The 25,923-nt window shown below is 43.5% G+C and overlaps 1 protein-coding gene across 5 annotated transcripts in view; it reads right to left on the minus strand.

Moving 5' to 3' along the window:
• LOC123931291 (putative protein ZNF720) overlaps nt 1-22,450 on the minus strand; it is an 82,639-nt gene extending 60,189 nt beyond the window's left edge. For all 5 annotated transcript variants that reach the window (XM_045988238.1, XM_045988234.1, XM_045988235.1 and 2 more), the window contains exons 1-3: nt 22,356-22,450; nt 2,546-2,624; nt 63-189 (exon numbers count right to left, since the gene is read on the minus strand). In XM_045988238.1, coding sequence (XP_045844194.1) covers nt 63-189; nt 2,546-2,560 — 142 coding nt within the window. In that variant the 5' untranslated portion in view covers nt 2,561-2,624; nt 22,356-22,450. The remainder of the gene's footprint in view (nt 1-62; nt 190-2,545; nt 2,625-22,355) is intronic.
• Between the last annotated feature and the right edge of the window lie 3,473 nt (nt 22,451-25,923).

A 25,923-nucleotide genomic window follows, 5' to 3' on the forward strand; every position in this document is an offset into this window, starting at 1 on the left:
TCTTCACAGGAAGGAAGAAAACCCAGAGTGGGGTTTGGAAATCTGGAAGGAGTCTTCCTCACCCAAGAAGAGGAGGTGTCCGTAGTTCTCTAACATCACATCCCTGTACAGTTCCCGCTGAGTGTGGTTCAGGAATCCCCACTCCTCCTGAGAGAATTCTATGGCCACATCCCTGAATGTCAGCAGTCCCTGCAATAAATACCATAGTCACCAAATGGCCATTGACAGAGTTCACGATGCTTCCTAAGATGAAAGTGGGAGTTAATGTCAGCAGCTAGACCCAAGACCTGACCCTCCCTGGTTACCTGCTTGCACCCTCTAATCTCTGTCCCACATTTTACTTAACCTCTTTTTCCATCTTATCTTTTACTCCAGGCAAAGACCCCATGCTCTAGTCTCCTGTCCAGGAACAGAAGCCATCCAACTAAAGGTAATGACCACCCAAATAATGAGATTGGGCCAGCCCAGTCTGAGCCTAATCCCTGACTCACACCTGTGTAGACCGACCAAAGAGTAAGCCATGGTACTTTTACCTCATTATAATATGAAAATCTCAATCCTAGGAGAAGCACAAACTCACTTACATTACATACAAAGTATGTATGGAAGTGTCTTCAGGTACCTGTCTGGCCTTATGCCCAGATCTATACAAGATGATGAAGCCCATCTTTCTGAATTTCCATCTGAACCCTCATAAAAGGAAACTGCCCCCCACCCCAGCTCCGGGAGTCTCTGCTTTGGAGGTTATTCCCTGTGATCTCCTTACTGGCTGCAAATCAAGTTTCCTTTGTGTCACAAGCCTACCTGATAAAATTTCTATCTGTGACTCTATTCTATTTCAGGATTTTAAGACACTCAGACATGTTAATTGATTCTTTTTTTTTTTTTTCCCTGAAAATACAAAGAAGTAAATAGAAGGGTCACTCTGTGACCTATGTGTGGAGTAAAAAAAACCTACAAGATGGAGGTCTGACTTAGCACCTCCCGTCCCAGAAATCATTATCTCTGCTACACGAGGGTGAGAGCCTTCATTGTCCAGTGCAAACGGACCTGAAGGGGACTGCGAACTAAGGGTCAAAAAAGTATTCTTGAGACATTTTTGGTGCAAAAAACCTGCTTTTATTAAAGCACAGGGACAGGACCCCTGGGCAGAAACATCTACATGGTCCTTGTGAGAAGCCATTGATAAAACAGTTTTAAGTTGGGGGTAGAAATAAGGGAAGTTTCTGCAGGGATTTTCATATGTTAAAGAGGACTTACAGAATCCTGGAGGTCTGGCTATTGTCAAGCTGGTAGCTTTTAGCCTCTAGCAGAGCATTAACATTAAGGTAGTTGGGAATTTCTGATGCAATGTCATACTCTTGCCTGTCTCAAGTATTTATCAACGGTCTGCAAGTTGCATTTCAGTTTGTGTACATTTCTTCTACCTTGGTTCTCAACAGAAACTTGAAGCAACAGAAACTCAAAAGAAAGAAGTTTCCACATTAAATGGAAGGGTTTCTGCATATCACTCAGTAAATCTAAGATTCTTAGGAATATTAAGGGGGAAAATATGAAGTTTACAGGGGAGAAATCTGTCAGAGAGCACCAACTCAAGTAGAAGAAGGTAGCTTGAGGGCATCTGGGTGGCTCTGTTAGTTAAGTACATGTGTTCCACTCAGGACGTGACTCCAGGCTCCGGGGATCAAGCCCTGGAATCCAGCTCCTTGCTCTGTGGGGAGTCTGCTCCTCCCTTTACCCCTCCTCCCTGCTCCCTGCTCTCCGTCTCTCACTCTTTCTCTCTCAAATAAATAAATAAAATCTTTAAAAAAAAAAGTAACATAAGCTCTAAGGAAACTAACTGTTATCAGTGCCTAAAGCACACCGAAGGACATATTATTCCTGCTATGTTCTTATGGTCATCAAACCTTAAATCAGAATAGAAATTGAAATATGAGAATACAGTGCATTTATACAAAGTCCAATCACACACAGTTTCCAAGTCCTGTAATATCTATTATAGTTTAAACAGAATATCTTTTTACAATCTAAAGAACAGAAATCCGTCCCTCTCCCCTCCCCCCACCCAAGAACTTTCCCAGTGATTCTGAGCCTCATATCCATCATGTTTATTTATGCATTTTCTGACTCCTGGTCTACAGAAAGCTGAAAAAGCATCCAGATGGGACCTAAATGAGAACTGCTCTCCTTGACTGATATCCCAGGACCCGACCCCATCAGTAACAGGAATCCTGAACTCAAAGACTTCCCTTGTGAGTCCGTCACAAAGGGAGTATTTTCAGTACTTGCAGGACTTTAATTCAATGTGACAATTGTTGATGGCCTATTGGAAGCCAGGTTGGAGAGAAAGGAGAGAAGTCTCTGGGATATAAGGAAGAATTGTTCTAAAGACAGCCTTGAGTATCATTTTTGATAAGATTTTAAACATAAAACATAAGCAGAAAGCAGAAATATCAGAACTAGAGGAATCGACATTTGCAACTTCTAAATGCAAGGAATTTCAGGAGAAAATATGATAGCCTCTGACCTCAGACGCAAGGCTTACCTGAGAACTGGCCATTTCTTCGTCGTTCACCTTGTCCTCTAGATTTCTTTGTCAGAAGAGACTCGTGGAGAAATCACAGCTGCATCAGGAGAAAATGCCTTTAAAGCCACCAACAGAGCGTCTGCACCTCTAAACTGCTCGGCCTGAAGGCAGGACTTTGAAATGCAGAAAAGGCCCAACTTCCTAGTCCTTTGTGTCAGGAGCCTTTCAGAAACTATGACCTCCTACGTGGAGACCAATCCCTGACTTTTCCTTCTCGGCTTTCAGGGGGCCTCCCCTCCCACAGACTATCACAAATTCAGCTACAGCATAGGAACCGCGTGCTGCACGGACCTCAGCCTCCCAGACTCACGCAGCAGAGACCCTCTTACCTCTCCTTGAGCCAAAGCCTGCTCTCCACTCGTAAAATAACGGAAAGCCCTCGTACTTAACCCTGGCCTCACTGAGAATCTCCTGGAGCCCGTAATTAACACAACACTGTTGTTTTCATCAGTTGACAGAATCTGAGGAGGACGACACCAGCAAGGATCATTCTGGAAACTCCACGCGTGATCCTACTGGGAAGCATTTGGGGAGGTGACCAGGCAAAGCCCAGTAACCAAGGCTGTGGTTGCTAACCAGATTGAAATCGATGCTTTTTCCACTGATCGGAGTTTCTGGAGATTCAGACATTCTCCCTCTTTCCTACACAGAGGGAGACACCCTTATAAATGGAGCTTCCTCTCCCTAAATGGAGCAAATATCTCCTACAAAAGTAAACATACTGGGTTGCAGGGCTTTTCCTTTGTCTGCTGTTTCTTTGAAATAACAAGCAGAGGGGCGCAGGGGCGGCTCAGCAGGCTGAGCATGTGACTCTTGAATTCACCTCAGGTCGTGATCTCAGTGTCATGAGGTCAGCGTCCGCTGAGCAAGGAGCCTGCTTAAGATTCTGTCACTCTGCCTTTGCCCCTCCTCCCCCCGCCCGCGTGCGCATGCTCACTTGCTCTCTCCCTCAAAAAAACAAAACCAAACACACAGAGACACACAGACACCCCCCCCCCCCAGCCTAAAATAACTCTTCAACAAAGCGATATATTTTGCGCGGAGAACATGCTCCCCTTCAGTAGGTTAATGGTTGTTTTCATAAGAAACTGTAAAACAGGTTTCCAAAATGAATGTACTTTTTACTTTTCCACCGGCAATATAGGAGAATTCCAATTCCTCAGTATTTCCACTGAAATTTGGTGTTATACTTTTTTATTTTTGGAATTCTAGAAAATAATGGCTTCAAATTGAAAACACGAAGTGATCTTCCTTCAGGTGCCCTGGTGACTCAAACTGAAACTGCTTGAGAGCAGGAAGTTGAACAAAAACCAAATGGCTGCATTAAACCGTAGCAAGGCTGGATAGCTAAAAATAAGAATCCTCCTCCCTCTCTTCCCCAAGCTTCCCTTCCCCCTTCTTAGGCTTTGTTTTCTGTTTTCAGGAATCCAGTACCACTCGGAAAACATGAACAAGGCTGGCAACACAGACACAACTCCTGCTCAAACAGGCCGGATCCTGCATAGTCCTACAAAGCCCCAGCCCGCTCCCCTGGGTGGGCTTGTAGCTCTGAAGGCCTCGACTTCCAGCAGCCTCCTCTGTCCTGCCAAGCTATCAAGCTACTGTTCTCTTTATCCCCAATTCTATCTTCAAGTTATATTTTGGCTCTGAAGCACGGAGCAGGTCTGTTTTTGACAGACTGAATGTGTAGGAGAGGAAAACATTTTCCTCATCTGTTCTCAGTTCTTTGGCTGGTCTAATAATTAAATTGGTGTAAGACAGACTCACAAAAGAAAAAAAATCTTAGTTATGGGAACCTCAAAAACATGAGATTCGAAGACAGGGAATTGACGCTTCATGCTGCTGTGACTTACGAAGGGGTAGGCATTCAGAATTTCATAAGGGGGGTAAGCATAGTCCCAGGAAAAAGGAAAGAGCAAATGTTTATCAAACTGTGACTTACGAAGGGGTAGGCATTCAGAATTTCATAAGGGGGTAAGCATAGTCCCAGGAAAAAGGAAAGAAAACAACAGGCAGGCAACTCTTTATAATATAAAAAGTTAAAGTCTAATATTAGCTATATTACTGATAAGAGTTCCACTGTCTAATTTATTCTTGGTATACAATCAACCTCACAAACGAAGGAAATCCTTCCATTTGTAGCAACACAATAAACCTAGTGGACCTTTCTTTAAAATCACAGAAGCCAAGCCAGTGCCCCTTTGCCCAGCTTAGTAGTCTTTAAATTTTAGCACACGCCTTTTAGCCCGAATGATTGATACACCAAACCTCTTTGTATATCTACAAATAGTACCTTGTTTCCTAGAAAGACTCGGATTGGAACCCTCTCGCACAACCTCTCTCCTGGGGCACCAATAAACAATCTCCAAGCACCTCAGTAATGTCTGTGGCTACGAAGAGGCAAGCACGAAGTGTTACAGATTACTGCACTCCTCTTTTACAGATTACTGGCCTTGAGTTCCTTTTCAACTCTTTGGACCAGGCTGAAACTGTGGAGCTGGTTTTTGGACAAGACTCCACCTTCTTCCCAAGTGGCTGTCCTCCTGAATAAAGCTCATATTCTTTTCCAGTCAAAACTGCATCTTGAGGGGCGCCTGGGTGGCTCAGTGGTTTAAGCCACTGCCTTCGGCTCAGGTCATGATCTCAGGGTCCTGGGATCGAGTCCCGCATCGGGCTCTCTGCTCAGCAGGGAGCCTGCTTCCCTCTCACTCTCTCTGCCTGCCTCTCTGCCTACTTGTGATCTCTCTCTGTCAAATAAATAAAAAAATAAAAATCTTTAAAAAAAAAAAAAACAAAAAAACTGCATCTTGAGTATTGGCTTTTTGAGCCACCAGCAGCCAAAAATGGAGTTTGCAGTAACAAAGCTGTTGTGGGATTGTGGAGCCCATCCAGTAGGAAAGAATTCTTGAGATGTTTTATGGTTTATTCAAGTAGCCCAGAAAAAGACTCCTGGGCAGAAAGAGTTGCACTTTGGCTACATGAAGCTTGTGGTTATATGCTTAGTGCTCATGGGGAGGGGATGTGCAGGGAGTATCTTCATAAATCTATCTTCAATTTTCTACTTATAAAACTACTTTTTGGGATGTCTAGGTGATTCAGTCAGGTAAGTATCTGCCTTCAGCACAGGTCATGATCCCAGGGACCTGGGATCGAGTCCTTCATCATGCTCCTTGCTCAATGGGGAGTCTGCTTCTTTCTCTGCCTGTAGCTCCCCTTGCTGGTGCTCACCCTCCTTCTCTCAAGTAAATAAAATCTTGAAAGAAAAACCACCCACTACTTTTGCAAAATTTCTCTGGTGCTTATCATTCAGTTCGATATTAACTATGGGTGGGATGTACAGGCAGTCATGAGACCCTTTAAGAATGTACCAACCATGGGATGCCTGGGTGGCTTAGTCGTTAAGCCTCTGCCTTCGGCTCAGGTCATGATCCCAGGGACCTGGGATGGAGCCCTGCATCCGGCTCCCTGCTCAGCGGGAAGCCTGCCTCTCCCTCTCCCCCTCGCCCAGTCCCCCTGCTTGTGTTCCCTCTCTCGCTGTGTTCTCTGTCAAATAATAAATAAAATCTAAAAAGAAAAAAGAATGTATCAACCAGCACGTATTTGATCGTTATCACAACTACGCAGGTTAACCTTCTGGGTTAAAGGGGAACATTTGTCTGTTTCTTTCCCTTATCACTGCACTCCTGACCAATTATTTGTTCTTAAATTGTTCAGGTTGTTGAAGGGTAAAGGGCTCATATTCCGTAACTTCTTCAGAGTGACAGGGGTTGTAGAGATGTCCCTACCCATGCATTGAAATTGGTCCCTATCTGTCCCTACGTGTAAATATTACAGAAGCCATTATTGTAGAGTCCAGAGGGAACACTGCAGAGAATTAGCTTTTTGAGTAGTCGGTTATGATCTGTTTGGCTGCGTAAAGGAGTCAGGAACTGCTCGCATATATCTCAACAATAGGAGAGAACAAAGCGAAAGAGAAAACACGTTAGAATATCATTATAATGAAAAACCAGAAAAGCAATGAGAAGACCCTTTAGGGTGACCATAGTCCACCTCTCCATGAGAAATTTAATCAATTCTTAAGTGACAGTGGAGAGAGACAGAGAGAGAGAGAGAAATCAAGAAAAAGACTCTTAACGATAAGGAATAAACCAGTAGTTACCAGAGGAAGGGTGGGTGGGGAGAAGGGTTAAAGAGGTTCTTGGAAATGCAGGACTGCCCTTGTTGCGACAACCACTGGATAATGTACGGAATTCTTCAACCACTACATTGTATAGCTGAAACTAACATAACAGCTTGTTAACTGGAATTAAAATCTTAAAAAGCCAAAAACAAAGAAAAAGTGGCGACACTCCATTAAAATACTGATGTGTCTTTATAATAGCGACTGACAGACGTACAGAATGTTAGCTGATGTGATTGAAATGAAGAAACCTCAGATATCTGTAGAGGACAGCTAACTCTTCCATAAAAGGGCATATGATTGTATATCAGCATTTCTTAACAATTACTTCAGACCTGAAAATTGTTGAAATTATGACTCCTACGACATTTTATCAGAACAAGAATGCTTCTTGAATGCTTGTAATCTGTATCTTCAACAAGGACCATACAGTGGATTTGGAAATGCATAACTTAGTCTATGTGTGATCCTAAGATACTTTAATAATAGAACATTGGTTTTTAATGTGTTAACGCTGACTGGTAATGAATGATGCATTATCCTGCCACCAGTATTAACCTAGCTCACCTTAATTAAGAATGTAGACAACAGATAGTATCTACCACCCATCTGATAACTAGTAATTTATTTTCTCAGTAGCCTCAGACTTTAAATAATGTATGGTTCTATTTTCAACAATTTATCTATTGCATTGGTTTCTCCCCCTCTGAAGTCCTGGGACATCAACATGGATATATTACAGATTATATACATAGGGAGACAGTTGACAGTTGAGGCAAACTCCATGATGGTGCTACTTGACATCCATGGGGTGTGGTCAGTTGGGTTACAGAGGACTTGAACTAACACCAGCCCTTCTCACTAGCACGTTCTCTAAACAACACCCCGTAGAGTCACACATTAATGGAACTTCTGATAGGACACCTCAACCAAAGCCCTCGTGAACAAGCACTTCCCCTGTAGAGAAGATCCCCCAAGAGTTTACCTAAACCTGTTTACGCTTCAGTGGCTCGATCTGGACTTACCCAGGAACTTTCAAGCACTCCACCCACGGAACCTAATAAAGGACTGAGCCCCATGTCATAATGGAGGGGTTCCTTTGATGTTTAAATGAGGTGAATAAAAAAAAATAAATGAGGTGAATATATACACACAAGGCCATACTGGATGTGTGATAGATATCCCCTATGCAGGAGGAAAATATTTCTGTATGAGGCAAGGCCACGGAGAGAGAAAGAGTACAGGAAGTACTGATGAATTCTGCATGTGCAGAAAGGATACCCGTTCCCAGGTTGCACAACTCTCTGAATGAAGAAAGATAAATTCTATTTGTCTTTTTTTTTTGACTTTATTTGTTTGACAGAGAGAGATACAGCGAGACAGGGAACACAAGCAGGGGGAGTAGGAGAGAGAGAAGCAGGCTTCCTGCAGAGCAGGCAGCCCAATGCTGGACTTGATCCCAAGACCCTAGGATAATGACCTGTGCTGAAGGCAGCCACTTAATGACTGAGCCACCCAGGTGCCCCTATTTTTCTTATTTTTTCATGATCTCCAGTTCTTCTTAATTTCTCAGTTTCTTTCCCAGCTACAAATACATCTGAGAAAACTTTTTTGTATGTGTTGTGGCTGGAGAGTCCTCCCTGACCTCTTAATTCAGATTAGAGGGATAAAAGGACAATGGGCCACAGTGTAAATTCAGTTAGCACTTAGGAGGGATGTGAACATAGGTAAAACATGAAGCTCTACACTCCTAGAAAGAAAGGTAAGAAGATTTAATTTTTTAAAAGGATTTTTATTTATTTATTTGACAGAGAGATCAAAAGGAGGCAGAGAGGCAGGAAGAGAGATGGGGGAAGCAGGCTTCCTGCTGAGCAGAGAGCCGGATTCGGGCTTGATCCCAGGACTCTTGAGACCTTGACTTGAGCTGAAGGCAGAGGCTTAACCCAATGAACAATCCAGGCGCCAATACTTTTTTTTTTTTTTTAAGATTTTATTTATTTGAGGGGTGCCTGGGTGTCCCAGTCATTAGGCGTCTGCCTTTGGCTGGTGTGGTTCTGGGATGAGTACCCCATCGGGCTCCCTGATCAGCGGGAAGCCTGCCTCTCCCTCTCCCACTTCCCTGCTTATGTTCCCTCTCGCTGTCTCTCTCTGTCAAATGAATAATTAAAGCCTTTAAATAAAGAAAAATATTTTATTTATTTGAGAGAGAGAGAGGGAGAGAGCATAAACAGGGCGAGTGGCAGAGGCAGAGGGAAGAGCTGGCTCCCAGCAGGGCAGGGAGCCCAAGGCAGGCTCGAATCCAGGACCCCAGGATCATGACCCGAGTTGAAGGCAGAGGCCCAATGGCCTGAGCCACCCAGGTGGCCAAGACTATTTTTAAAAAGATTTTATTTATTTATTTCGCAGAGAGAAAGGGAAAGCACACGCAGGAAGAGCAATAGAGGAAAAGGGAGAAGTAGGCTAGATCCCAGGATCCTGGATCTGAGCCAAAGGAAGATACTTCACTGACAGCCACCCAGGGGGCCCTGAGATAAGACCTTTTAAAAGCATACCTGGAGAACTCTTTCTGAAATTTGGGGAGGGAACTGGAGGTAACATGTGCTCACTCCAAAGGCCAAGTCACGGTGCTGCTCATGGTGTCATCTGATAAAAGTATGGAGATATGGACTTGGCATATATGGTGATTTCCTGGAACCAAGGATTTCCCATTTTTCTTCATGACTTAACTGAAATCTTGGGTGTCACTGATAAGCGGATTCTGCTGGCTGACAGAGATTACTATCTTCCTCAGGCCGAGACTGGTGGCAGTGGATGGTGACAGGTATTGGATGATAGAAGCATTGTGGACATGGCAGAGTAGATCTTGGCGAAGAACCTTCAGGACATGGTAATAGGTAGGATCAGCAAGTCATGGGCTGTGGTTTCACAAAGTACTAGTATCCCAGGTACATAACCCCAAAACAGGTTTGACCCACTGCAGATGGGTGACCTTCCAGGGACACAGACTCAGAGCTGAGAGGTACCTCCATCATTCCACTTACCCATGGTTAGGGCAGGCATGTGCTCTGTGCTCTGAGGGGACAGAGATCAGCAGTCAGAGGCACTGACCATCTCTGCTTCACATGATCCACCCAATTTTTGGCCAGAAATCCCCAAGGTATTTCCTAGCCAGTGCTGTTCTGACACTCACCCTGTCTAGAGTGGAACTGGGATGTTGCAGAATCTACTGCAAAGAAGCTGGATAGCAGGTTAAGCCCATTTAACATTATTACAAGTGAAATATAATAATCCATCTTATTTTGTAGCTGTGTGCTTATGTTCAGCTCTAAGGAAGGTCAATACTTATAGAAAATAAGATGTATATTTTATGTACACAACGAACATGTAGGAAGCCCATGTCTGATAAAATGACTGAGACATCACATGGGGTAACCTCTTTTTCCTAATTTTTGCCCTGATATTATTGATATGCAGCACTGTGTTCCTCCTTCCTCTCTTATGACCCCCAAATGGTTGCCCTCCCACAATGTACCAAACTTTGTTTCAAGATTAAGAAGGATTAAGAAAAAAATCTGACAGTACATAAGGATTTTGACTGGAAGTTATTTCTTTTTCATTCAGGGCAGTCCTGCCTGCACAGGGACTTTCCATCTCACTGACCAGCGCTCTCTCAGATGGCCCTGTAAGCACTAGTGTGTGTGTGCCACAAGTGGTCACCCAAGAATATCATTAAAAATGGCCATTTTTACCCGCACTGTGTCACCACACCTGACACAATGACCATCACCCTTTTCACTATGTTTTATGAAAACCCCTCAAATTTAGAATATACTTAACCCAGATGCACAAGAATTTTATTATGTGTACAAGTAGAATGCTCCTTTTGAGATAGGCATGTAAAGGTCTTCAATCCTGCACATACGTTATTTAGGAGTTTAGGGAAAAATTATTGGGGAGGAACAATATTCCTTTACCATTCAAGATTATTTTACCTAGGTAAATAAAACAGGTAAAATAATCAAACTGACAGGGGCACCTGGGTGGCTCAGTGGGTTAAAGCCTCTGCCTTTGGCTCGGGTCATGATCCCAGGGTCCTGGGATCGAGCCCCACATTGGGCTCTCTGCTCAGCGGGGAGCCTGCTTCCTCCTCTCTCTCTCTGCCTGCCTCTCTGCCTACTTATGATCTCTGTCTGTCAAATAAATAAATAAATAAAATCTTAAAAAAAAAAAAATCAAACTGACAGAGACAGATTACAGGAGAAAGCAATCCCAAAGTCTAGTAACATGCACCCAAAACCCAATAATGAACGTGAGACCCATAAAAATAACCAATGTAGATAGTTTTCACGATTTATTTGGAAAAAGAAGAGACAATACATCTGTGAGAATTTGACAGCATAAAGAAAACTCCTGTTTGGGCCTTCACATAGTATGGAATTCTGAGTGGAATTTAGGTAGTGGTAGTGAAGTAGTGAAAAGTAACAAGTTTCTTCATGCAAGCTTTTCAGCTCCCAATTCCCTATCCATGGAGATAAGAATACCTCTTTCTCTCTCTGTGCAGGAAAGGTATCCATTGCACAGGAGACTGATTTCCTGCTTTCTGGACACAAATGGTGGTCAGGATGTTCTTTTTGTATTGGCTGATTGCTAAGTACCTTTTATTTCAAAATAATCAATATGGCAAAGGGGCACGTTTTAGGGCAGCCTACCATTATCCTCTGTACAAACTCAGGAAGATAGAACTGGTAATCCGTCACAACACAGAGATCAGAAGCCTAGAACCCTCACCTTCCACAACTCCACACATTCACCCTCTTAAGACTTTCTAGGTCTGTCCCCACTCTGGGCTATCCCTTCACTGAACAGATAGAAGGAGATCAAAATTTTCTGTGGCTGCCTATTCCCAATCTCAATGGTAGGTGTTCACTTTTTGCCAGAACCCAACACCAGATACAGGGGAGCAGAGATATGTATGTCTGAGTGCCTAAATGTCTGTCTTTGTCATTCAAGTCAATGCTGCTTTTGTGTGCTCATTCAGGACCTTGTTTTCATTTATGAACATCCCTTTGTTGCTGAGGGTTAAAATAGTAAATATCCATATTCATGGTGAAATGATCATCTGAAACTGGTTTCGCTTCACCAGCACCTTTGGTGTCGAGCCAAAAAACACCGCCAAGACAAAAATAAGAAATAGGAAAAAGGTTTTACTTGTATCAAGTAAAGAGAACACCAGGGACATTTCCCAAAACTAGCTCCCCAAACAACAAAACTGGGTGAGTTTTAAGCTAATGGCATATGTATATTCATCAAGGAGCCTGGAAAAGCCCATTTCAGAGTGAAATCCACCAAAATGTCATCCTAAATTGCACAGTCCAGGTCCCAGTTGACTGAAGTCAAAGGACCAGTAACGGTGGGCATAATCATCTCTCCGGCTCCTTTATTCTGTTATCTGTGTACTCAAGAGGGTTTAATTCCCACAACAGCTACTAGAGAATCTGTTAAGACAATCTTTACTTGGGAAAAAAGAAAAAGGACAATCTTTACTTTGGAAACAGCAATGCGAGTTTTATCAAGGTTAATTGTCTCTGATATGGCTAGACTATCTCCTGGGCTTGTGGTGGTGGCTGTTGGTATTTACATTCTTTTGCTGCCTTAAAACCATGAACTACTGATGTCTCTCTGTAATTCTGACATATTCCAGAACATTCTTCAAAGAGGTGCTTGGGTAAGTAGTGCTGGCAGAGATCACAAACAGGCATAGATCATGAAATTGCTGGGGGCCTAAAGTGACTTCTCTTATGTGAAGAAATCTTTGTCTCTTCTCCCTTTTTCTGTGGACCCTTATTAACCTACAAAACCTTTACCATAATGAAGCGAATGAACATATCCAAAACTCCATATAGTTAAGCTTTTTGCATGCTGATAACGCTTTATTTAGATGCATTCTGGCAAATTTCCATGGTAAAATATACCACTAGAGTCAGTGTGCTGCAGAGTGGAACACCAGTATTTCTTCATCCTTAGTGAGTGCTGTTATATTATGGATTATTTAAAAGATTTATTTATTTCAGAGAGAGAGAGAAAGAGAGAGTGAGCAAGGGGAGCGGCAGAAGGAGAGAAAGAGAAAGAATCTGCAAGCCGACTCTCCACTGAGTACGGCGCCCAGCACGGGCATCAACTGCAGGACCCTGAGATCTTGACCTAGATGGATATCATAGAGCTGGCTGCCTAACCAACTGGGCTGCCCAGGTGTCCCAACTGTTGTTATATTTAACATTAAAAATAAAAACTGCCAGGGGTGACTGAGTGTCAGTCAGTTGGTTGTCTGACTTAATTTTGGCTCACAACATGATCTCAGGGTGAGGAGACAGAGCCCTCCAACGGCTCTTCGACGAGCACAGAGCCTGCTAAAGATTCCCTCTGCTGCTCTCACTCTCCCCTCCACACCTCGCTTGCGCTCTTGGTCTCTCCAAAAATAAGGAAATAAATAAAAGAATAAATAAAAATAAACAAATAGGGCACCTGGGTGGCTCAGTGGGTTAAGCCCCTGCCTTTGGCTCAGGTCATGATCTCAGGGTCCTGGGATCGAGTCCCGCATCGGGCTCTCTGCTCAGCAGGGAGCCTGCTTCCTTCCCTCTCTCTCTCTCTGCCTGCCTCTCTGCCTACTTGTGATCTCTCTGTTAAATAAATAAATAAAATCTTTTAAAAAAAAACAAAACTGCCAGTTATTTTATCCACAAAATGATGGGTTTATTCAGGAATAACAGTATCAAATTAGGGACATACAAGCTACGGCAAAACGATAGGCAAGTCTAGGAAACAAAGAAGAGGGACGCTTTTACTGAGGCGAGAAGGGGGAAGATGAGAACTCTGTTACACACTAAAAGTTCTTCAGAGTAAAATGGTAGTATGAAGGTTGTGGTTTTTCAGTGGTTGAGCTATTGCCTGGGAGGGATAAAAAAAACCATCTCTTCCTCTGGCTGGAACAGTATAGTCTATGTCCAAGGTCAAGTTTGCATAATGCCAAGACCTTCCCTTCCTATTGGAGCTGCAATGACTGAGTCATAGGGCTTGAGAGCTCCCCCTGCTGAAACCTCCTGACTCCATTTTAGTGAGGGTTCCCATTAATTTCACATTTCCAGGTGACCAACATTTCAAAATTTCCTTCACTGCCAGTTGCTGGCAACAAACCCTGTAATCTTCACATTGATGATTTAATTTTTTTTTAAATTCCATGTGATTTCATACAGTATTTCTTTTTTCCATGTGTGTCTTACTTAACTCAACAAAATATCCTACAGATTGTATGGGCCAAGCACAGGCTACCCCATGATGGGCCACTTTGTTACAAAGTTTATCTTGAGTGAAAAAGCAACCAAAATCCAGCACATTCAGGAAAAGTCTTTTCCACCCCACCTCACTGAATAAAAAGAATTTAGATAGAGTAGCTGCCGCAGGTTGAGAGCTATCAACATACCTAACTGCATTATGATATATAGGAGGTATGAGAGGCAGAAAGGAACCTAAGAAGACCTGTTTGAGCCACATTCTCTATGTTCTATTTTTTTTGAGTGGCCCAGAGAATAATATTTTACCAAATATTTACTCATTTTCTTCTTCTCATGAATTATAGCTCTTCCCTTGGAATTCTTAGACTTCTCCCTTCTTCCTTTCTTCTGCTTTTCTCCTCAAAGACATATGTACCTTACCGTGCCAGTCTTTGAAACTTTCACATCTCTGTGGAGTCTCCATACATATGGATTAAATTTTATTTTTTCCTCTTCATCTCATGCTAATTTGTTCTTAGTCAACAACGAGAAGTTCCTCATACATTCCAGTTCATGCTTTCATAATATATATTCTTCCACTACATTTAGCTCCTATTTTATACACTTAATGTTTTTTCTGTTTTGTCTTGCGAATTTTTTTTTAAGATTATTTATTTGACAGAGAGAGAGAGAGAGAGAGACAATGAGAGAGGGAACACAGCAGGGGGAGTGGGAGAGGGAGAGCAGGCTTCCAGCGGAGCAGGGAGCCTGATGTGGGGCTCAATCCCAGGACCCCAGGATCATGACCTGAGCTAAAGGCAGATGCTTAATGACTGAACCACCCTGGTGCCCCTAAGCTTAATGTTAAAAAAGAAAAAGAAACAAAAAGACAGGGCCCAGCATCTACCTTCTCAGGGAAAATAGGGGACATCTAGCACCAACCGCTCAAGTTTTATGAGGATTAACCCACCTACATGTTCCTGAGGTCCCAGCACAGCCCCAAGGATCCTATGTGTGTGCGCAGGTAAAAGTGCAGTACCTGCAGCATTCATAATGTGTCTGTGTTGTTTCCAAATACAGATTTCCCGGGCTATAGCTACTCCAAGCACTGCTGGTACATCCATCTAACTCATTCACCTCTGCTCTCTAACTGAAGCCTTGACTAGCTGTAGGTTCTTGAGATCAACAGACCTCTGAGGTGGGGGAAACGAGGAACCCAATGTTCCTGGAAGATCAAGCATCAGCATGCTAGGGAGGGGCCTGCCCTGCGTCAGGTGAGTCTCCTTGAGACCGGACTGACGATAATGAAGCCCTGGAGCACTGCTTCCCCGGCCTGTCATGCTCACTACTTCTGTGCCTGCCCCTGAAGCCCTTCGTGCTTGGTTTGTGACTATGTACATTGTCTCTGGACATGAATCCACCATGCTCCCCATCTGCCAAACTCCCAAACAAAGCAAAATTTCCTTTCCAACCGTGGAAAATTAGGGATGGGATGTCTCACTAAAATGGAGTCAGAGGTTTTAGGCAGGAAGAACTCTTTTGCCGTACCACTGGAAGTCAGTTGCAGACCCAACAGAGAGATGCACTTGGGGGTGTCTGGGTGGCTCAGTGGGTTAAGCCTCTGCCTTCGGCTCAGGTCATGATCTCAGGGTCCTGGGATCAAGCCCCACATCGGGCTCTCTGCTCAGGAAGGAGCCTGCTTCCCCCTCTCTTTCTGCCTGCCTCTCTGCCTACTTGTGATCTCTCTGTCAAATAAATAAATAAATAAATAAAATCTTTTAAAAAAGAAAGAGGGGCCTGGGTGGCTCAGTGGGTTAAAGCTTCTGCTTCGGCTCAGGTCATGGTCTCAGGGTCCTGGAATCGAGGCCCGAATCGGGCTCTCTGCTCAGCGGGGAGCCTGCTTCCTCCTCTCTCTCTGCCTGCCTCTCTGCCTACTCTCTCTCTGTGAAATAAATAAAAAGTCTTAAAAAAAAATAAAATAAAAAATAAAAGAAAGAAAGAGATGGCACTTGATCTTTTTTTTTTTTTAATATTTTATTTATTTATTTGACAGAGATCACAAGTAGGCAAAGAGGCAGGCAGAGAGAGAGAGAGAGAGGGAAGCAGGCTCCCCGCCGAGCAGAGAGCCCGATGCGGGACTCGATCCCAGGACCCTGAGATCATGACCCGAGCCGAAGGCAGCGGCCCAACCCACTTGATCTTATGTGGACTTTACCTTGCTCCAGGATACTCCTCCTCTGTTGTAGTGTAAGGAAGAGATGCTTTTCTTTCTTTCCTTCTTCCTTCCTTTCTTCCCTCCCTCCGTCCCCCTACCCCATCTGTCTGTCTTTCTTTCTTTCTTCCTTATATTTTATTTATTTGAGAGAGAGAGAGAGAGAACACAAGCAGAGGGAGCAGCAGGCAGAGGGAGAGGGAGAAGCAGGCTTCCTGCTGATCAGAGCGCCCAATGTGGGGTTCGATCCCAGGACCCCAGGATCATGACCTGAGCCAAAGGCAAATGCTCAACCAACTGAGCCACCCAAGTGCTGCAGGAAGAGATGTCTTTCTTATGTATAAAAAATACCTTCTCTCTTCATGGGCTTTTATATATAAATGGACTGAATTAACAAGAAGTAATTTATTTTTTTAAAGATTTATTTATTTATTTATTTGACAGAGGGAGAGAGAGATCACAAGTAGGCAGAGAGGCAGACAGAGAGAGAGCAGAAAGCCGGCTCCCCGCTGAGCAGAGAGCCTCATGTGGGGCTCCATCCCAGGATCCTGAGATCATGATGTGAGCCCAAGGCAGAGGCTTAACCCACCGGGCCACCCAGGTGCCCCAATAAGAAGTAATTTAGAACTTCAATGGCCAGAACAGGATTCTTTTACCTTTCCAAAGTTACTTTTATCACAGATGAGTTCGACAAACATGGTTCTAAAATTGACAAAACTGAATGGATTCCTATTTTAATAGGGATTTTGAGGATTCCAAACCCTATCAGAAACATAATATTGCCTCATACCAACATGTAATTTTTGAACTGAATAAGGTAAGCGAACAACTACAAACACAGAAAAGGGCTTTTGAGGCCCAGGCCTCCCCTCTCCCACCTTTACCGAGAGTCGCTAGGAAGCCACCCTGTGCTCAGGCCCCATGTCCAAAACCACCTTCCTTTGTGCTCTCCCTTCTTCATCTCCATTCTCATTCTACTCTTTTGCTGCACCTTCTTTTTCCTCTGAAGTTCCCTCTGCTGCCTCCTCTCCTGAACCTATTAAAATCTGCCCCCTTAAAGTTAAGTCTTCTGAAGATCTAAGTGGACACAATGTTTATGTTCCCTGGAATAAAGATGAACTTGGAGCAATAAAGAGTTCCCTAAAGTGACTGAGCATCTCCATATGTTTGCTGAAGAATTTAACATATCAATTCAAAGTTCCCAAGCTAGTTTTTCAGATTTTCATCAGTGGGTCCACATGCTTATGGCGAGGGCCAGGCCAAACACTGGATGAAACTAGCCCAACGGAAACATCATGAACAGGATCTAAAGAAACAGACCCCTAAGTTTTGGCAAGGTGCTTGAAAACTTCCTAGAGGACGTCAACAATCAATTATACTGCATCTCTGAATCCAGTGGATCAGAACAAAATCCAGGCTTGTATACAAGAGGCAGATGAATCCCTTCATAAGGGTTAGAATCAACTCCAATTTGTCTTTAAAGATGGATTCAGCCAGGGTGCCTGGGTGGCTCCAGTGGTTGCGTGTCTGATTCCTGATTTTGCTCATGTCATGATCTCAGGGTTGTGAGACGGAGCCCTACTTCAGGCTCAGCACAGAATCTGTTTGAGATTCTCTCTCTCCTCCCTCTGCCCAACCCCTGCTTCTGCTCCAAATAAATAAATACATATCATTGAAGATGGATTCTGTCAAGAACTTGAATGGTTCTGGAAGTAGATTCTCCCTTAGAAGCTGCAGAGAAAATCCCAGGCCTTGTGAAACCTTGATTTTGACCTTATAGGACCCTAAACAGAAAACGGGATAAGCCCACTGAAATTCAAATATATAATCAGCAGAGCATCCTTTTTAGCTCCTGAATGTGTGGAAATTTGTTACAGTGGAGACAGAACATAACATAGACATAACATTAAATATTTTGTACATTTAACAAACTGAGGATTGCTGGGGGTGGGGAGGAGGGTGATGGACATTGTGGAGGATATGTGCTACGGTGAGTGCTGTCAACTGTATAAGACTGATGATCACAGACCTGGACCCCTGAAGCAAATAATATATTTTTTTTTTAAAAAAGGAAAAATAATTAACATGAAGGGCCCCTAGTGGCTCAGTCACGAAGTGTCTGCCTTTGGCTCAGGTCATGATCCCAGGGTCCTGGATTGAGCCAGGAGTTGGGCTCCCTGCTCAGTGGGAAGCCTGCTTCTCCGTCTTCCACTCCCCCTGCTGGTATTCCCTCTCTGTTTGTCAAATAAATAAAATCTTTAAAAAAATTTTTTTACACTTAAATAAAATAAAAATCCTCATTCATTGCCCCCAGTAACAGTTTGATATTCAGTCATAAAAGCTCATCAGTTTGAAGTGTATCCTCGTTCTTGTGCAATTTCAGGGGACACGTGAAGTTCCATTTGAAATTGTGTAACACACCTACAAACTAAAATATTTTGCACTAGCTTTAATGTTTGCATAAATATTGTCATATCAAACTGTCAATCAAACTGTTTTTCCTAATCAATGCTACATGAAGGCGGTATCTTCACAGTAGTAGAAATGGATTTACTGCATTTCTTACACATATCCCGCTGTGGTTGTAAATGTAACACACTTGTTGAAACTCCTTGTTGACACACAAATGTATCTGTCTCCTACTACCAAGCACATCATGAAATGTGGATCTTTGATTTGTACACAAGTAACTGACTGGGTGGTTTTGGGACACAAAATTGTTGCACCATCATGACTGTGCGTTCTTACGATGAGGGGACAACTGCTGAACTACCCTTGCAAATGGACAATAAAAACCAGACACAAACACACAAAAACACATGATATGCTGCCAACTGTGTTTCCACTGTTAAAACAATTAAACAGGGAAGCCACAGACTCAGTTGGCTTTAAGGTCTCAGAACCCTCTGTAAGCAAACCACAACTTAATTCGCAATCAATGCACTGGAAAGGGAGAAAATCAACTCAAGAACAAACAATTAGAGTCAAGTAGGCCTTCCGAAAATAAGGCAACAGCGTGGGGTACAGCCAATCACATACCACCTCCCCACCATCTCTCCATAAAACCCTCACTGCTATCTTCTACAGGTGGGGCAAGCGTAACGGTTTGAAAAGACAAAGCAACTGGCCCGATTCACTCTGGGAAATCTGAACATATATCATCTCATCTCTGAAGATCACACAGTACCTACCACCTTTCATTTCGACCAGTTTCTCAAGTGGCCTAAACTCCTGACCCACGTTGCAGGCTGGCAGAAGACTGTGACAGGTTTCCCCAACAGCCCCCTTTCGCACATGCGCACAATACACCAATGCGATTCTGCCCTCACTTCCCTAGCCCTCACCCTCAGCAATGGCTTCCCATAGCACCTGCGCAGATAGAGTCGCCCAGTAAGGGCTGCACATGCGCACGGAGGGTTTGTGGCGCCCACTGCTTCTCTATGGGCCCCAACGTGCAGTCGTGTACTCCTCCCTAACCAGCCGAGGGGGTTTCCTGAATCTCACTTCAACCGAGCCCATACACCTGAGTTCAAGTTCAGGCAAGCTAGGACCAGAGTGTATGGACAGACCGGTCCTCCTTCTGGCCTGTGTTGCTGTTATATGCTGCCCTCTCCCGTTTCTGCTTTCCTGTTGACGCCTGTGCACACTGAAAACAGAGGTCGTGAACCCCTCAGGGTCCTGAGTGCAGAGGGTCCCAGAAGAGATGGGGATCAGGGACTGGACATCCAGGATCACCTGTGCAACATGAATGCAAGTGGCGCCCGTCAATCCCACCAGCGGACCTACTCACGCCCTGGGATTCCGGTTGCATATTTGGGTCCTGGGTCCTAACATTATGTGGACAGAGCTCAGGTGCCCAGAAATTTCATCGGGCAGACTCCCTCTGCCTAAATGGGGATTCTGTGGAAAATAACCTCAGACCACAAAATTGCCCTCCACAGCTCCACTGCTGGTCCCCATGCCTCCCTTCTCAGAACAGCTCAGAGAACAGAGTTCCTGGCAGCCCCATGTGGGTGGCCCCAACTGGCATTCACACTTTCCTGAGGTTCAGAGTCAGACAAAGCACAGTAAAAGACTTAAAATTTGGGGAGGAAGTTTTCACCTTTCTGGTTAAAACACTGCTTAAAGGGGCGCCTGGGTGGCTCAGTGGGTTAAGCCTCTGCCCTCCACTTGGGTCATGATCTCAGGGTCCTGGGATTGAGCCCCACGTTGGGCTCTCTGCTCAGCAGGGAGCCTGCTTCCGCCCTCCCCCGCCCCCGCCTGCCTCCCCCTCCCCCACCCCCCTGCCTCTCAGCCTACTTGTGATTTCTGTCAAATAAATGAATAAAATCTTAAAAAAAAAAAAAAAAGCTTCCAAGGTAACACATAGCAATAGCATCCCACCTTCCATTCCTGGGATGTCCACTCATAGTCCACACATTAGAATGAACCAAATACATAAATGCAAATGATTGATGTATCAAATTTCATTCAGAGCCTCTAATCCACCCTTCCTTCCTGGCTCCCAGACTGCTCTCATATATATATATATGCCATCACACCCAACATTATTTTTAAGGTTAATGATTATGAAAAAGAAGAGAGAGTCTCTACTCCCAAGAAGGCACACCCAGGGGACGCCTGGGTGGCTCATTGGTTTAAGCCGCTGTCTTCGGCTCAGGTCATGATCTCAGGGTCCTGGGATCAAGTCCCGCATCGGGCTCTCTGCTCAGCAGGGAGCCTGCTTCCCTCTCACTCTCTCCTGCCTGCCTCTCTGCCTACTTGTGATCTCTCTCTGTCAAATAAATAAATAAAATCTTTAAAAAAAAAAAAAAAAAGAAAAGAAGGCACACCCAGTACCCAAATCCCTCTGGAAAGAGTGATCATATAGTATCCAATTCAGGGCTTTAGAATGATTAACATGCATATTGTAAGATTCCCAGCACAGTGTCCTGGGCCCAATGCATCCTCTAGTCACACACCCAGACATCCTATACCTGGAGCATGTAGCAGCTGCTCAATAAACATTCCTTTCATGAATGAGCACATACTATTCATATAAAACAATCTTGCGCGGACAACACAACCTTATCTAGTCTCTTCCTAACTTGTATGGGATGAGCAGAAAAGGTCATCTTTCCAGAAGCTGTTAGTAGTCATCACTGAGAAAGACAGTATTTGTGTTGAGAGAGAACAGTTTGGAATAAGGGACTCAGATGTGCTCTTCTGCTTTCTCTAACATAATGCTAGTGGACATGAAGTCTGGGGACAACAACCTCAATGACTGAAAAACACACCTTAATGGGCTTCATCCACTTCTAGGGAGTCATGATATCAGAGTGTGGGGCCCCAGAATCTATTTTTGATGGGAACCTCAAATGGTTTGTAGATACATGCAATTCTGACAAACAATGGTTGAAAAGTCATTCTCAGCTGTGCCTTCATGTTGGGCTCTCCTGTGTAGGTTTTAGAACCACCATGTCTAGTGTCCCAACCACAAAGATTCTGTCACTTAGTCCTTAATAGGACCTAGCATCAATTAGGTCTTAGTGAAGTGACCCAACATATTCTACTGTGAGGCCAATGTAAATACTGAGGCTCCCAGATACATTTCTAAGGACAGAGCACAGAGTCCGGTCAATGGGGAAGCCTCCATACAGAGGGCTACTCTATATAAGATTTCATAGGGTAGGTCAGTCTCCCCAACATTCCTGATTTTGTACCAGACTTTGTGCACGCCTGCAGGAGACAAATGCACCCAAAAAATTAGAGAGGAGTAAATCACATTGGGGTCTCCACTTTGAAACTACCGATGCGTACAGATTTTCAGATGCTTCCACAAACAATGGAATAGAAATCAAGATCACATAAACCCTTAGTAGCCATGGAGAGACTTTTGGATTTCCCTGTGAGTGCCATGGAAGACACCAGAACAGGAGGTGAGTCCTTCAAGGATGCAGGAGCATGTGAAGAGTGAGACGGGAGCTATCCCTCTGTGACCACCAGAGAATTAAACCTTCCAGACTCATCCCGTTCAAGCAGAGCATCTCAAACCACATTTTAAGCTCAAGTTTTCTCTTTTGGGCTTTGGCCCCCACTGTGTCATCTCTTTCATTCATTCCCACCTACCTGAGTGTGTGGCTATTGTCTCCTTTCTCCTCATGTGCTGGGGCTCTTTACTTTTCCAGAGAAGATGACCAGATCCAGACTACAGACAGCAAGACCTATTGACAAGAAAAAGAAGCATGACTCTTCCTGGAGAATTTACAATTTCAACTGCAGCACTATGCTCAGTAGGGAAGAGAGCACATTACAGAAGCCTGTAGAAATTTACTTCTCCAAACTCTGTTTCCTGGTGGCCTCTTTAGAATACTTAGGAAGCATTTTCAATGTTCAGCTCCTTAACACCACTTCCAAGTACTGCTGAATCAGAAATAAGGACTAGATATTTGATTTTAATATGTGAGCAACGATATTTTACGCCAGTTAGTTTCTAGAATTATCCCTACTCTAGAGTGTAGTTTACAGATAACCTCAGGGAATGGTAAGGCTGAAATCAAAATAAAACATCATGAATACTTCCTTCCTCACACCAACAAATATTATTATTTCAAAGAAATAATCAGGCATTTATCATTTGTGCTTACACCACAGAATTTTAAGACATTTGAATATACAGTAATTCCACAGTACTTGTTTCATTCTGCTGAAAATAAAAACGTAATAAAGGAGAGCATATCTGTGACACTGTGCAGAATTAAATGGAAACTCATGAAACCAAAGACCATTTAGTACCTTTATTTGCAAAGACCAAGATCTCCTCCTGTAAAGAAAAGTGAGAGTCCACATTTTCCAGGGGAATCTAGCAGAGAGACCCTGAACCAAGTGAACAAAGTTAGTATCAGACAAAAAAAGACAAATTGGGATCAGTGGCCTGATGCACGTAGGACTCCTCACTGTTGTGATAAAGTTTACAAAACAATCATATTATGATTCTGATCATGAAAATATAGCAGTTTTATGAAATTTCAAGTCAGAGATAGCTCCCATAACTTGCAATCTTTAATGTATTCCAAATACTAAGTCTTTCATTAGGGCAACTAGACAGCGAGGCCTTCTTTTTCAGGACATTGACTTATTCTGGGCCTGACAGCCATCTGCATTATCCGTTCACATTCATTCAGTTTACATAGACTCAGACCACACCCAGGAAGAATCTAAATATTAAGTATTTCCTCCTCCATTGGGATTCCTGACAAATCTCCAGTGAGGATCATGGGTATCAACACAGCCCCATGTTGCTCTATCACAGAGGGAATATTTTCAACAGTTTCAGGTCATGAATTCATGGAGGGGATTCATGTAGCACAGAAAGCCCAGTTGGAGAGAATGGAGAGACAGCTCCAGGAAAGGACTACCCTGAAGGGCTCACTTTGACTATCTTTAAACGGATACATAGTTGTCCAAAAGCTACTGGCTCCACAGGACCACCAGAACTGGAGAAGTGAATGCTTCCCAGTTCTTAACAGTCTTTCAGAAAGAAAGGAAGACACTGCTCCTGAGCTCATCAGGACAAGATCTACCTGAGAAGCAGCCATTTCTTCCTCTCCCTTCTGGGCTACATGTATTTCTCAGGTGATATGTAATCACACAGGTTTGCCCTTAAAGGCCTCGGCACAGCCTCTTCACCCACTATCAGCAGCTCAAGGCACAAGGATCTTGAAATGCACAAAAAGCCGCCCTCTACTTTGTCACAGGAAAGATTCAGGAAAAAAAGGGCTTTCACTTGGACATTTGCATGTGCGCTTCTCCTTCCTTGGTTTCAGATGTCCTTGCCTTCCACAAATCCTGCCACAGCCAGGCAGTCCTTGCCCCCAAGTCATCCCCCAATACACTGAGAATCTCCTGACCTTCAGTTACCATCACAGACCCCCTGAAGCGGGGTGGGGGAGGGATGGGACTCGGGGAGCCCTACCTTATCATGTACCAGAAAAAAGAATACCGTACCCACAGGGGAAAAAAAGTTTTTATATGTTAGGAATGAAATATGGATGAATGGAAAAATACAGAAAGGAAGAGTAGATCAGTAGTTCAGGGAGGTTTTATTCTTGTATTCACATTTTAGGATAGAAAATGTTTGACTTTATAAGTAAATGCCAGTTTTCCTGTACTTTATCCATACTCATCAACGGTGTATAATCATTTTAATTCCTCCACATTGGTGTTAACAATTTTATTTTTTTCTCAAATTTAGTCATTCTAGAAATAGAAAGTGTCATCTCCTTGTAGTTTTTCTGTTTTCTAGGAGTGGTTAAAGAAAATAGGACATATATGCATTATATATTTAAGATATAAAATACATATATCAGACTATATTATGAATCATATATAATACATAAGATATATGTACGCAACTTTCAGTCTTAAAAAAGGAAGACAGACATCTTCCCATTTTAGACAAAGCAGGTGAGCCTGGAGGACATTATTGTGAGTTGAATAAGCCACACAAAGCGGGAAATACTGCTTTGTCTAATTATATCTGGAATCTAATAAAGTTGAACTCCTAAAAGCAGAGTAAAAGTGTGATTGCAGGACACAGTTGAGGGTGAAGTGGGAGATGTTGGCCAAAGGGTACAAAATTTCAGTTACGCAGAATGAATAAATTCTGGAGTTCTAACGTGTGGCACGGTGACTGCAGATGGTTCTGGGTCTATTATACTTGATATTTCTAAGAGAATATATCTGCAATGTTCTCAACAAAAAATAAAGAATCAGAAATCAAAAAACCCTAGCACTATGAGGAGATAATGTTAATGAGCTAGATTGTTTTAATCGTGTCATAATGTACACATAGATTTATGTTTTGTTACTTGAGCAATTACTGAATCTGCAGGAATGGAAAACAAGGTTCTGGGTGAAAGGCCAGCGAAGCACACGACTTAATAATAAAAAACAGAGGGCACCTGGGTGGCTCAGTGGGTTAAACCCTCTGCCTTCAGCTCAGGTCATGATCCCAGGGTCCTGGGATATAGCCCTGCATCAGGCTCTCTGCTAAGTGGGGAGGGAGCCTGCTTCCTCCCCTCTCTCTCTACCTGCCTCTCGCCCTACTTGTGATCTGTCAAATAAATAAATAAATAAATAAATATCTAAAAAGATAATAATAATAATAATAATAATAATAAACAGAAATGAAGGCACCAAAATACATAGTCCTTTGGCCCCATTTATCAGAGTCTGGGTTTTGTGAATTGTGAGCACCAGCCCTGGAGAGATTAAAGGAAGAGCCCCCAGAATCTGATTTCCTTTAAGCTGTCCTGGGAAGGGAGGAGATCAGGAGCCAGGCCAGACCTGCGCAGCCTCAGCAGGGAGCGGATCTGGTTTGGGCTAGGGAGGGAGACGGCTAGAGGCTGTGATCTCCCTGCCTCTGGGGTATGTCAAAGCCTGTCATTCCCAAGCCCTCCCAAAGAAATTCCACACCCAGAGTTCATATGGTTTGAATCTATTTAGTCTCATTCCTACTTCAGAAAATAAAACAAAAAGCAACTTAACATAAACACTTAGCATTTTCGGGGCAACTATATTAGAAAACTTTTTATTCTTAAGAAGAATGCAAAATAAATGCTACTGTTACTAAAAACTCTAGCCCATGGATGGCCCATCAGAGGTGACACCAGAACTCACACCCCACCTGAAGCAA

This window comes from Meles meles, chromosome 19, assembly GCF_922984935.1.
Source record: "Meles meles chromosome 19, mMelMel3.1 paternal haplotype, whole genome shotgun sequence".
NCBI lineage: Eukaryota > Metazoa > Chordata > Mammalia > Carnivora > Mustelidae > Meles > Meles meles.